Genomic DNA, 12,817 nt, shown 5'->3' with positions numbered 1-12,817 from the left:
GTAGGGGGAGGGATCTAGATATATGTATTGTATATTGTATATGTAAAATATATTGTGAGATGGTTGATAAAATTTCCTTTAAACACTCATACCCATCTACCAACATCTACCCCCCCATAATGGTTCGTTGTGTGGGGCAGACCACACTGGACAGCCCACGCTTTTGGCTGTTTTTTCAACAGACGGGCATTCGTTCTTGTGGTGGCCCTATTTTTTCTCTTCGTGCCCTTCCCGTCATACTCGTTCTAAACTTCTACCACCAAATTCATACACACACCCCCACACACCCATTGGCCTCTGCTTAATATCTCACCTGGGTGGGCCCTCTGCGTCTCCCGTGTTTTGCGCCCTACATCCCTTTCCCAACCGCGTGTTGCGGCCTCTTGCGCTCCGGACTTCCGTACGCAGTTCTCTGTCGCTCTTACCTCCGCTCCTCCGCTTTTTAGGCAATTTGCCAATACATCAGCCAAAGCCTCTGCTGGTTGAAACACCATCCAACAGCAACCACCCCCTTCTGCCAACTTCAGCTGCGAACCAAAAATGCATGTTGTTAGAAGCTGGAACAGACTTGTGTGCATGCTGAAAAGCTTTGAGAGCATCTGCGAGGAGGCACTGCCCTGAAATTCCCTAGGTCCCTTGAGCCATATTTGCACTTATTATTATTATTATTAAACTATTTCTACGTGCTGTAATTATACACCAGCGCTTACAAAGTCGGTAAATTCAGCGAGTAATAAAAGCCTGCCCAAGCCGTACACTCTAAGATAAAGTGGTAACTCGGCTAGAAACATAACCCAGGGTTACGAATTTTTGGGATACGAAAAAAATCCCATAGGGAGTTATGCGTTCTCGGGTGGAAGAAAGTTGTTTCGGGGGAAGACAAAAAAAGCCGCGAGAGAGTTGAATGGGAATGCCGCGGCAGAGCCGCGGCTTTTTCCCCCATTTAGGCCTAAGGGGGTTTCGGCTTACGAAGCGTTCTCGGGTTACGAAAGCGGCCAGCGGAACGGAATTATTTTCGTTAACCCGTGCACCCAAATGTACACTACACCATATTAAATAGAGAAATAGATTTAAATTACCATGTAGAAAAGAAAAGACAAATTATAAAAACACCCATATAAAAGCAAGATCACATCACCATCAACATCATTGTCAGCACAGCCATGCAGGACAATAACCAATTCCTGAGAACGTTCTTCCCTATCACATCATGGTTCTTAGCTCAGCCTTAAAGATGGTTCGGGAAGTGATGAGCCATTGGATGCAGAGGAACGAAGAGTTCCAGGAAAGGGAATGAGGGGCAGCAAGATGAGAGAGGGAACGGATCCGGGACGGGCAGCGAAGATCCTGCGGTTGAGAGAGAGGATAACGTGGCTCCCAGAAAGGAGAGTGCGAGTAGAGGGATGTAGGGAGCGAGACGATTCAGTTAGATAAAAGACAGAGGCCAAGCCCTGCAGGCTTTACAAGGTGAGTAGCAAAAAGTTTGTTACCTGATGCGGCAAAGTAAAAAGGGAGCAGTGGAAGAGAGGCCAAGATGGGAGACCTTCTCATAACGGCCGCGCGCGTGACCATAATGCATGCCGGTGACTGATGAACAGAATAAGGGTTCGGAGATGAGGAGGGAAGCCCCTGCCAAGCGGACGGTTACAGTAGTTAGTTGTGAGTCCCATAGGGTCTGGCCCAGTGTCTTTGCGGCGAGCTGCGCTACATGGAGGCGTTGCGCTCTTATCGCGAAACATCTACCTGATTGGCTTGTAGTCTGTCTCTGGGGGCTCATGCCCCAGGGAGTCGCAACTGCCCCCGAGCCTGGGGCTTCTTGGGCCGGCGGATGCTCGCGCTGTCGACGCACTCGCCCAGGAGTCGTGGACGGGTGGGCTAGGATGAGGGGCCAACACGCGCCGCCTTGTCTTGGGCCATTGAGCTTCCGCCGCCCCTGGTGCCTTCCGTGGGCGCCCGCTGTTTTCCCCAGGTGCCCTTGTGCTCCGCTCTGGCGACCGCTTAGGGGGTGGCCCGGTACCGTTGGGTATCCTTGGCCTTACAGTCTTGTAGGCGCCCCCCCACCCCTTGCCCGGGCTCGTGGTCTCCAGCGCCTCGACGGGGGGCCCCCCACCGCGCTGAGGCACCCCCCGCTCCTGGGCCCGGCAGCCGCCGATGGTTGCCCCCCCGCGCCCCTGCCCACGCTCGATTGACCCGTACGCTGTGAACCACTTTCCCGCCCCCGGGCCGAGAACCCACGGGTCCGGGTCTCTCCTAGGAGCCGTGGTCCACTGGGTCCTCTTGGGGCCCTCAGTTCTCCTGCAAACTGCCACTCTGTATGCCGGCCACTGTTATATGCGACGCATGCTGGACACAGATCGGTGACGCCGACATGAGGAAAGGACACCACCATCTTCGGATGCAGTCTTTGATTGTCTTTCCATTAGGAGACAGTGGTCCACTTGGCTCCTATTGGGAGAACTTAAGATTCTAATGCAAAATGAAAATCTGTATGCAGAAAATGTAGTATGAAGAGCAGGATTGGACACAGAAAGAGTGAAGACAGGAGGAAGGAACACCAACATCCTCGGATGCAGTCTTTGATGTCTTCCAATGTTTAAATCTGCTGCTGTTACCATATGCTGAGCTGGTCAATAGGAGCCAAGTGCAAAAATTTGGCTCATCCCTTTTTCTGTCTGTTTATCAAAAGTGTGCCATAGTAGCCTTGAAAAAGGATCTATCATATCTCCCAAGGAGACTTTGCCACCTTCCTTTGTTGTATGACTCCTACACCTGAGAATTGATGGGCGTGAACCCTGTCTAGCCCCAGAGACAGATGAAAAGCCCTCTCCATTCCAACTGGGGGCCCAGAGGGAGAGAAAAAAGAACATTATAAATAAATGCAGTGGACCCTTGTTATCCACTGCCGGGGTTTGGTTCCAAGATCCCCCGTGGATAACAAAATCCATGGATGCTCAAGTCCCATTAAATATAATGGCAAAGCAAAATGGTGTCCTTTATAAAAATTGGAAAATCAAGGTTTGATATTTGAAATTTATACTTTTTTTGAACATTTTCAAACTGTGGATGCTTGAATCCGTGTATAAACAATCCACGCATAAGAAGAGCCGACTGTACACTTGTCCCTCCACATTTGCAGCTTTGACTTTTGTGGACGTGATTATTCATGTATGTTCTCTCTAGGAATGTCTGGGTCCTCCACCTGCACAATTCTATGGTCGACGTTAACCAAAAGCCTCCCTGAAAGACCTAGAGATTCCTAGAGAGAACACTCCTCTAGGCCTTTGTAGCTCCTCCAGTGCAACTCTATGGTCAATGTCTGGCAGATGTTGCCCTGGAGGACCTAGAGGTTCCTAGAGAGGCGTTCTCTCTGGTAGAAACATAGTGGTTTTTTGTTATTTGCGGTTTTTCCACATTCACAGGGGTCCTGTGCCCCTAACCCCAGCGAATGTGGAGGGACGAGTGTATTTATTTATAATGTCCTTTTTTATTGTTCTTGTTAAAAGGACTGGCAGTGTCGGCTGGACTTGATCCCATTCCCCCCTTCGACTCCCCTCCTGGGTGTCCTTGGGGAAAGTCACACTCTCTCGGTCTCAGAGGAAAAACCAGGGCAGATCTCTGAGCAAATCTTGGCAAGAAAACCCTGGGGAATAGGATTGCCATAAAGTACAAGAGGACCTGACTGAAGAAGGTACACAGCACAAACACCAAATGGCTCGGGCCGCGTGTCCCTCTGGGGAAAACAGGTTCTTCCATTCTTGGCACCTGACAGATTCAAAGCCTTGTTGGGAGGAGAAAGCCCCGAATGATTCAAAACACTGGAAGGCCTGTTTAAAGTTATGTCACATTGCAAATTCCACACTGAAGTTACTCAGTCCCAGGCTCTCCTGCCAGAGGAACCAGACAAGTACGTAGGACACGCAAGAAGAAATGGAGGATGTTATCAAATCTAAAGCTGAAAACCCTCAGAGAAACAGAAATCCATGCTTCTTGGTGATGCTCAAAATGGAGGACATTTGCGGAATTCCTCATGGACAGAAAATCAAAGCTAAAAAACCTCATAGAAATATAAATCTCTGTTTCTTAGTGATGCTCAAAATGCAGAAATAACCCAGTTTGAGGCCACTTTAACTGCCTCTGTGGCTCAGTGCCAAGGGATTCTGGGAACTGTAGTTCTGTGAGGCATTGAGCCTACTCTGCCAGAGAGCTCTGGTGGTGCCACCACAAACTACAGTTCCCAGGATTCCCTGGCACCGATCCATTGCAGCTAAAGCGGCCTCAAACTGGATTATTTCTGCAGTGTGTGTTTTGGACCTTAGTCCTGCTCAAAATGGGGGACATTTTGGAATGCCTCCTGGAGAGAAGGTTGAAATGGAGGGCAGGTCCTGGAAAAGGAGGCTCCCCGGGTCACCCAGGGACTTTCAAGGCCTTACTCCAGGCGGCTTACGAAACACACCAATTGGGGAGGAACCCCTTTCGCTTTCGTTTTCCAACTTTCTCACTTAGCGCCTGGCGATCCACCTAGCAACCACTGACGTCATTAAATCCCTTCCTCTCTATTGGTTGAGTGTTTTCCTTCTATCCAATCCCGGCTCTGTCCGCCTACTAGGTCAGCCAGGGTCTTCCTTGCTCCCCTCCTCTTCCTTTAGTTTCGTGGGAAGAGAAGCTGCCTGGGAGTCGGATGTTGTCCCAGTTAGATGCTCCCCTTTGGGCCCCTTTTGGGAGTAGCTGCCCTCCTGCTTCTGGGGGGCCCTCCAACTCAGGCAGCCCAGGGTCAGTGGCTCCTGTTGCTGTTGCTGTTGTTGCTATTTCTGCTCGCCTTTTCCTTTGTTAGGGAGGGAGGGAGGAGGAGGAGGAGGAGGAAGAGGGGTTTGGGGTATTTTCAGATCAGGAGACAAAATATTTTGAGTGGCCTTTTTAAAGGGGGAGGGAGGGAGGGGCACTTGGGGTCCTCCTTAGGGGGGATTTCATAGAACCATAGAGTTGGAAGGGATCCCAGGTGCCCCCCAATCCAGCCCCATTCTGCACCAATAGAAGTATAGTGTCTAGATCAAGAGAAGTCATAGTGCCACTCTATTCTGCTCTGGTCAGGCCCCACCTGGAATATTGTGTCCAGTTCTGGGCACCACAATTCAAAAAGGATGTGGAGAAGCTGGAGCCATGTGTCCAAAGGAGGGCAACTAAAATGGTGAAAGGTCTGGAAACCATGAAGCCCTATGAGGAAGGACTTAGGGAGCTGGGGATGTTCAGCCTGGAGAAGAGAAGGTTGAGAGGTGATCTGATAGCCCAGTTTAAATATTTGAAGGATGTCATATTGAGGATGGAAAAAGCTTATTTTCTGCTGCTCCAGAGAACAGGACCAGGAACAATGGATGCAAACTGCAGGAAAAGAGATTCTAACTCAACATTAGGAAGAACCTCCTGAGAGTAAGGGCTGTGCAACAGTAGAACACACTCCTTCAATGGAGAGTAGTGGAATCTCCATCCCTGGAGGTCTTTAAGCAGAGGCTGGATGGCCATCTATTGAGGATGCTTTGACTGAGAGTTCCTGCATGGCAGAATGGGGTTGGACTGGATGGCCCTTGGGGTCTCTTCCAACTCTGTGATTCCCTGAAAATACCTGGGAGGGCCCTGGGGTAGTGGCCTCACTGGGGGTTGCAGATCACACCAGATACCACCCTAAGGGGGTGTGTGATACCAGTTGCTCCCGAAACACCTACCTTCAGGCAGAAAGGGGCTTTGGCATCCATCTGCTTAAAATGCCTTAAGAGATATTGGGAGTGGGGGGAACCTCAGTCGGAGGAGAAAGGAGAGGCCCCAGAATTTTTTTTTAAAATCAAAACTTCAAACTTCACAATTGTCTTCATACAGTCATAGAATTTCTAATATTGAGCTGGAATCTCTTTGCCTGCAGTTTCTTACAGGTTAACAACTGTATCTAGGGAGGAAAAACAAAATGCCCAAATATAAGGTGATTAACCCATATGAAAAGGATCTAGGGGCCGGTACAGACAATATGCCTCCTTCCTGGCAGCATGGGGTTGTGGTGTATGCATGATGCACACCCCGAAGCCAGCTTTATACCACTCTGCTGCCCACACGGGGGCAGCTTTTTGGCTCTCTGGCGGCATGGCATTTAGATGCTGCATGTTGCAGGAGCGCCATGGTGGAAAAGCCACCCTTTCTCCAGCACAAAAAGGAGTAGCATTTTGCTGCCTCTTTTTGAACCAGCTTCCGGCTGCTGCGGTGGGCAACCTTTGGGTCAGTCTGTACTGGCCCTAGTAGTCTTAGAAGATCCCTAACTAAAGATGAGCCTACAAGGTGATGCAGCAGCCAAAACGCTAATGGAATTCTAGGTTTAATCAATAGGAGTCTAATATCCAGATGGAGGGCTAGCGATAGCGTTGCTCTGTTCTGCTTTGGTTAGGCCTCAGTGTGTCCATTCCTAGATACCACAGTTCAAGAAGGATGTGGACAAGCTGGAACTTGTCCAGAGAAGGATGACTGGTATGATAAAGATTTGGAAATGGCACATAGTTTCTCATGTTTCTTTAATCCTTCCCCCTCCCAATAAATCTGATGCCGGAAACGGAATAGTCAGATAGAGCAAGATGTAGTGAGTAGGGTGGATGGTCTATGTACTCAGATTCCAACTTCTTCAAAACATCCATCGTCTTTCCAACCTTGTGAGCTAGTACATTGTGCAGCAAAAAGAGAAAACCTTTCCACAGCTTCCCTTCCCTTTTTTCCCTTCAATACGTCCTTTAATTGACACAGCAAGTTAGAGTAGTATTCTGTATTAACTGTTAGGCCTTTCTGGAGTCATCAAAATCCCAAAAAACTGTGGCCATGACCTTTCCTTCTGACCTTTGAGTCTTGCATTTTTTGGCCATGGAGAACCTGAACACTGCCACTGCAAGGGCTGTTGTTTGTTCTCCGGATCATAGTGATGTAATCATGTTTCTTCAGCAGTGACTAGTTGTTCCAAAAAATTATACCCAGATTTCTCCAAATGCTGCAGAATCGACTTGGGGGTATCTGTTTGACTTTGTTTCTGGTTAGCATTCAAATATGTTGGCACATACATGGCTGACAACTTCTCCATAGCCAACTGCTCATGAGTTGTAAACCCACTGCATTCCCAGGATAGCTTTAGTGTCTAAGCAATTATTTTAGCTGTCAAAATCTGGACATGGAACATGTTAAACAATTTCAGGAGTTGACACTTTTGAAGGCCGCTAGGGAGGGAGTTCCAAAATCTGGGAGCAGCCACCTAGGAGGCCTTTCCCCACATTCCTGCCAAACCTTTTAACCCAAAAACAAACAAACAAACAAACAGGTTTTTTGTTTGAACCAGGTTTTTTGGGTGGGGGGCGTTTGCACTGTTGTGTAGAACTACACTAATATAGGCTAAATCAGATAATTAAATAGCAAAATGAAGTCTGATGTTACGACCACTAGCTTAAATATTGTTCTATTTTAAAAGTGCTTTTTAAAAGGAAGTTGTTTTCGTTGAAATTCACTGTCACCACCCCTACTTCCCCCACAACGGCTAGTGTGAGTAGGCTGCAGAGAAGTGCCATGGGTGGTGGAGGGATGTGTGAAGGTGCCACTGTTGTGTTCTTCCCAAAAATGTCCCCTTTCCTAATTCTCTCAGTTCCGGATGCCAGTTTGTCTTCCTTATTTCTCCCACTCTAGTTTGTTCTCCTGTTTGAAAGGCCACGTTTCTTGCACTCTTTGCCTATTTCTTCCACTTTTCCTCCTTCACGGATGGATAGAGCCCTCCCAGCCCTTCATTCTTAGGCACTGAGTCACATCTTGGGTTGGGGAGGGGATTGACACCAGGGGTGGGGGGCAGGATCTTGGAATGGTTTTGGCTTGGAGACAGATTCTTAGTTTTAGGGGGCCCAACTTTAAAACTCTGTATGATTTTTTCCCAGGCTCCTCCTCACATTCTCTGCGCCATTTCTGTACCTCTGTGTCAGAGCCTGGCCAGGGGTTGCCCCAGTTCATCTCTGTTGGCTATGTGGATGACCAGGTTATTTGTCAGTATGACAGCAACTCCAGGAGAGTCCGAAGACGAGTGGCCTGGATGGAGAAGGCAGATGCACAGTACTGGGATGCACAAACCCAAATCATGCGAGGCAAAGAGGCTGAATTCAGAGGGGACATGGTAACCTTAAAAAAGCGCTACAACCAGAGCGAAGGTGAGTGGAGGCTGAGAGGGCCATAGCAGATTCATCGCTCCACCAATATATGTCTCTGGACAAGAAGTGAGGACCAGTAGTTGCAGAGAGGTACCCTTTCTGATTAAAAAAGAAACCCTCCATTAAAGTGGTGACTCTGGAGGCAGTGCAGGGAATGGAGTGGAACAGATATCTCCCTTCACATTCCAGCAGAGAGATGAAGAAGAACATCTTCATATTAGAGAGGATAGTGGAGGAGAAGAGAAATGCTTACTTTTCCTCACACCCATATTCACATGCTCCCTAGAGAAGGAAGATTAAAGTCCACCTTAAGAGAAAATCCATAGTGAGGGAAGGTGTAAGAGGTTTTAGAACTGAGAGAGCAGAGAGCAGCTTTAAAGATGAATGGGGCATGAAAAGAACTGACTTGGTTGCCCCCAAACTGTCCCTGCAAATGGGTGCCCTTGAACTGTCCCTTTCTACATGGCCTTGGCCACCGGCCCTCTGGTATGAAAATGCAGCTGCTAAATGCCAGGTTGGTAAATGGAAAAACAGCCCTGATCCTGGCCCTGACCTGGGATTGGGCATGCCAGCCTGACATGTCTTATGCGTATTTGGCTGGATGAAGTGATGGGGTGGAGGTGTTGATAACTGGATGAATTTTGGCAAGTCCCACTCTCTCAGCCTCAAAGGAAGGCAAAGACAAACCCTCTTTTGGACAAATCTTGCACAAAAAACAGGATAAAACATTTAATTGCTTTTATTCTTCAGTAACGATTCAGGCTTTTTTGATGTCCTCTGTCTCTGCCTCTTGTCAGTCAGTCAGAGGTAAAATAAGACCCCATTCCCATTTACAGAGAAATCAGTGCGATTCGAATCAGAGGTCTTCAAACAGAGGCTGGATGGCCATCTGTCGGGGATGCTTTGATTGTGATTTCCTGCATGTCAGGGGGTTGGACTGGATGGCCGTTGTGGTCTCTTCCAACTCTATGATTCTATGACAGCGAAGCGTGGTTCCCAGTACATTTGCCCCTATCTCATTTTCCCCTCCAAAATAATCCACTTGTGGTTCACATTCATGCCTGAATTAATTCAAAATGGACCCACTCCACTCAGTCAAATCAAATAGCAAATTTAAATTAATAATACGTAATAATAATAATAATAATCATCATCATCATCATATTTATTTATATGCCACCCAATCACTGGGAATCCGGGCGGCTTACAACAGAGGGGATAATAGACGGTTCCCTGCCCTCAGGTTTACAGTCTAAAAGACCCGACACAAAAGGAGAAGGGAATGGTGAGGGGGGGAAGGGATCAGGTCCAGCATTCTTCTCTCCCTCTGAGGCCTGGACCAAGGCAGATGGACTGGAGGGAGGGCTCTGCTTCTTCAGGCTAGCCCTGATGGAGCTGGGCCAGTCTATTTTCTCCCTCCCAAGCTGAAGGATGACAGTTATGGAGGGAGGAGCCTCTATCTTCAGGCTAGCCCTGTTGGAGCTAAATTAATTCCAATCCACATGTAGTTCACACATGTGCAGAATTGATTTGTCGAAAAAGAAGTGGAAAAAATCTGCATCAAAAGACGTGGGTTAAATGAGTCTAGAGCATGGCCCCCCCTTCTCGGAATCACTTCAGCAATTCAGATTAAATGGGAACCAGGGTTGTTTGAAACGGTTCAAACTGATTCATGATCCAATTTAAAAGGTATTGGGAATGAGGCCTAAAAGAAAAATTCTGCCTGTCTCTGTTTTGTGGGGTTTGGTGTGTGGCAGGGAGAGGCTGTCCCCACAGCTCTGCTTAGGGGACCCCCACCCTCACCTTGTGTGGGTCTCTTTTAGGGTTTCATACCTGGCAGGAGATGTCCAGCTGTGAGCTGAGGAAAGATGGGAGCAAGGGAGGGCATTTGCAGTACGCCTACGACGGGAGGGACTTCATCAGCTTGGACCTGGAGACCCTCACCTGGACAGCAGCCGATGTGCCAGCCCAGACCACCAAGAAGGAGTGGGAGGCTGAACCTGCCATTGCCGAGAGCTCCAAGGTCTACCTGGAAGAGGACTGCATTGAGTGGCTGCAGAAATTCCTGGACTATGGGAAGGAGATGCTGCTGAGGATACGTGAGTGTTGTGGGTGGCAAAATGGGGAGGGATCCTGCCAGGCTGGATTGACCCTTATTCTCAACACCTTTCTTCACCACATATACTCTCCTTGGCTTTTTTTTTTTCTCAATCAGAAATCATCCAATTTCCAGACAAAGGCCTGGGACCTGAGCATAATGTAGTGGTTGAAGTACGATTCTGGAAACCAGGTTTTGGATTCTGTCTCAGCCACGGAAACCTACTAGGTGAACTTTGGCGAGTGACACTCTCTCAGCCACAGAGAAAGGCAACGACAACCCTCCCTCCTTTTGAACAAATCTTACATGATAGGTTTGTCCTAGAATTGGGATAAGTTGGAAATGACTTGAAAGCATACAAAAACAAGCAACCACAAAGTTACATCCAGCCCAGGAATGTTTAGGTATATTCTACTTGAGAGCAAACTACTCCAGAGCTCAGCAGAAACCAGAAAGGGAAGCTACATTTTTCAAAGAAAATTAGTTCACTCTTTTCCAGAGTTGCATTCAGTTTTTCTTAAAAGGGGGGCAGCAGTGGGTTCTAAATGAAGAAAAAAGTAAGACAAACATTTATGTTTCTCTTGTACAAGTAAGTGCAAAGCTCACATAGTGGAGTGAGAGAGTTTATATCTTTGTCGTTTTTTGGGTGAGGATAAATTCCCCCTCCCTCACATTGAAAATCAGTACCAAAAATGTAGTTAAAGGTTTTAGTAGGCTGGACCATTGAAAAGTGCAGGTAGGGGTGTGTTTGTGTGTGAATTATGTATGTGAATTCTGTCCCCCCAATTTTATTTATTATTTTGTTTATATCCTGACTGTTTCCTATGCGACTTAAAAGCAGCTTACAACTTTCTAAAAACAGTGCAACTTATGTAAAAGTTATACAGAAAAATAAAATGGATAAAAGCTGCCTTTAAAAACTATTAAAACAATTTGTAAAGTTTAAAACCACTAATATTCAATTAGAAATATTATATACCAACTGACAAAAAAGCACAGCACACCATTAAAAACACACCACAGTCAAATTCTGAAAAACCTGAAGGAATAGGAATGTTTTTACTTGGAGTTCCACAGCCTGGGAGCAGCCTCCAAGAAGCCTCCTTTTTAATTTCCTCCCCAAATCATAGAATCATAAATCATAGAGTTGGAAGAGACCACAAGGGCCATCCAGTCCAACCCCCTGCCGTGCAGGAAATCTCTATCAAAACATCCCCGACAGATGGCCATCCAGCCTCTGCTTAAAGACCTCCAAAGAAGGAGTCTGAGCCTGAGAAGGCATAGGACAAAGAGAAGAGCCTCTCCTGAAGATCTCAAAGCTCAGATGGGCTGATATTGAATGAAAACTGCATTCTTACTCTGTAGCACTTGCTTCTGTGGTGAAGGAAGGTGTCCCTTTCTCTCTCTCTCCCTCCACTTCTCCCATTTCTGGACAGCAAAGGTGTCTCATCCCACCCTAAATAGTCACAAAATTGGGGGCTGAGCCCTGTCTTATCCCCCAGTTACTGAACTTTAATGAACGATCATCACATCCCTAAAGATGAGGCCCCTCTGTCCAAATAGGTCCCTCTTCCTGCCACTTCTGAAGATTCTGATGGATGTCTTGATGCAGAATTTACTCTTTTCTTCCAGAGCCCCCTGTGGGGAAGGTCACATGCCAGGCAGTTGGGGATGGCCAAGAAGTCTTCATCTGCCAGGCCCATGGATTTTACCCCAAAGAGATCGAAGCCACCTGGAGGAAGGGAGAGGAAATCTTGGAACATGAGACCTTCCGTAGGAACATTGCTCCCAACTCCGATGGGACGTACCACATCTGGCTCAGCATTGAGATTGACCCCAAAGAGAGGAACCTCTACCGGTGTCATGTGGATCATGCCAGCCTGCCAGAACCTCTAGTCTTGGCCTTGGAAGAGCCTGGTGGTGAGAGATTGGAATGGGAAAAAGAATGAATTCTTGGTGGTCGGAAGGATACTGGGATGTGAATTTTAATCATAAAGGGAGGATTCTGGGAGGTGAGCCCTCTCCTGCAGCCACTTTCACAGGCAAAAACTCCACAGGACCATGAACATGTTTGGGTGTTCAAAGCAGGAGACTGCTGGAGGCTCAGGGAATGGGATAGTTTGATGTTTGATAAAGGAGCTGGAAAAATAACCCTTGGAAATATAGGCTCAGTGTTTGACAGAAGTGAGGAAGTAAAAATACATTTTATAGCTGCCTTTGGATTGCATGAACATGACCTGAAACAATAGACACACACACACACACACACATTTGGGCTCTCTTTTAAATTAAATTGTTTTTGTGAAGCCTGCAATGTGAAGGAGTTTTTTCAAGAGGGCCTCCAGGTATTGTTAAATGGCAAATCCTAACTTTACTCCCCAGAGGCTGTACTGACTAGGGCTGCAAGGAGCTATAGCATAGCAGCATCTGAAAGAATCTGGAGGGATGCAAGATTCTTCTCCTTAATAGCAGAAAGATATTCATACTTATTGTCTTTTATCCAGTTTTGTCTCAA

The 12,817-nt window shown here is 47.3% G+C and overlaps 2 protein-coding genes across 3 annotated transcripts in view; both read left to right on the top strand.

Annotated features, from left to right (window-relative positions):
- LOC121924283 (major histocompatibility complex class I-related gene protein-like) overlaps positions 1 to 4,014 on the top strand; it is a 20,517-nt gene extending 16,503 nt beyond the window's left edge. The window contains exon 8 of the mRNA XM_042455609.1: positions 3,504 to 4,014. Within this exon, the coding sequence (XP_042311543.1) occupies positions 3,504 to 3,619 (116 nt within the window). The 3' untranslated portion in view covers positions 3,620 to 4,014. The remainder of the gene's footprint in view (positions 1 to 3,503) is intronic.
- Positions 4,015 to 4,650: 636 nt separating this feature from the next.
- LOC121924287 (H-2 class I histocompatibility antigen, Q9 alpha chain-like) lies at positions 4,651 to 12,562 on the top strand. Of its 2 annotated transcripts, none has more exons than XM_042455618.1 (4): positions 4,651 to 4,770; positions 7,938 to 8,204; positions 10,028 to 10,303; positions 11,935 to 12,562. In XM_042455618.1, exons 1-4 carry the CDS (start codon positions 4,695 to 4,697, stop codon positions 12,249 to 12,251), a joined length of 936 nt encoding a protein of 311 aa, XP_042311552.1. In that variant the 5' UTR covers positions 4,651 to 4,694; the 3' UTR covers positions 12,252 to 12,562. The 2 variants fall into 2 exon arrangements, with proteins under 2 accessions (XP_042311552.1, XP_042311553.1); XM_042455619.1 differs by lacking the exon at positions 11,935 to 12,562 and adding an exon at positions 10,420 to 11,385.
- Positions 12,563 to 12,817: the final 255 nt, after the last annotated feature.

Source organism: Sceloporus undulatus, chromosome 2 (assembly GCF_019175285.1).
Source record: "Sceloporus undulatus isolate JIND9_A2432 ecotype Alabama chromosome 2, SceUnd_v1.1, whole genome shotgun sequence".
Classification (NCBI taxonomy): domain Eukaryota; kingdom Metazoa; phylum Chordata; class Lepidosauria; order Squamata; family Phrynosomatidae; genus Sceloporus; species Sceloporus undulatus.
This window is presented reverse-complemented; position numbering and strand designations above follow the sequence as displayed.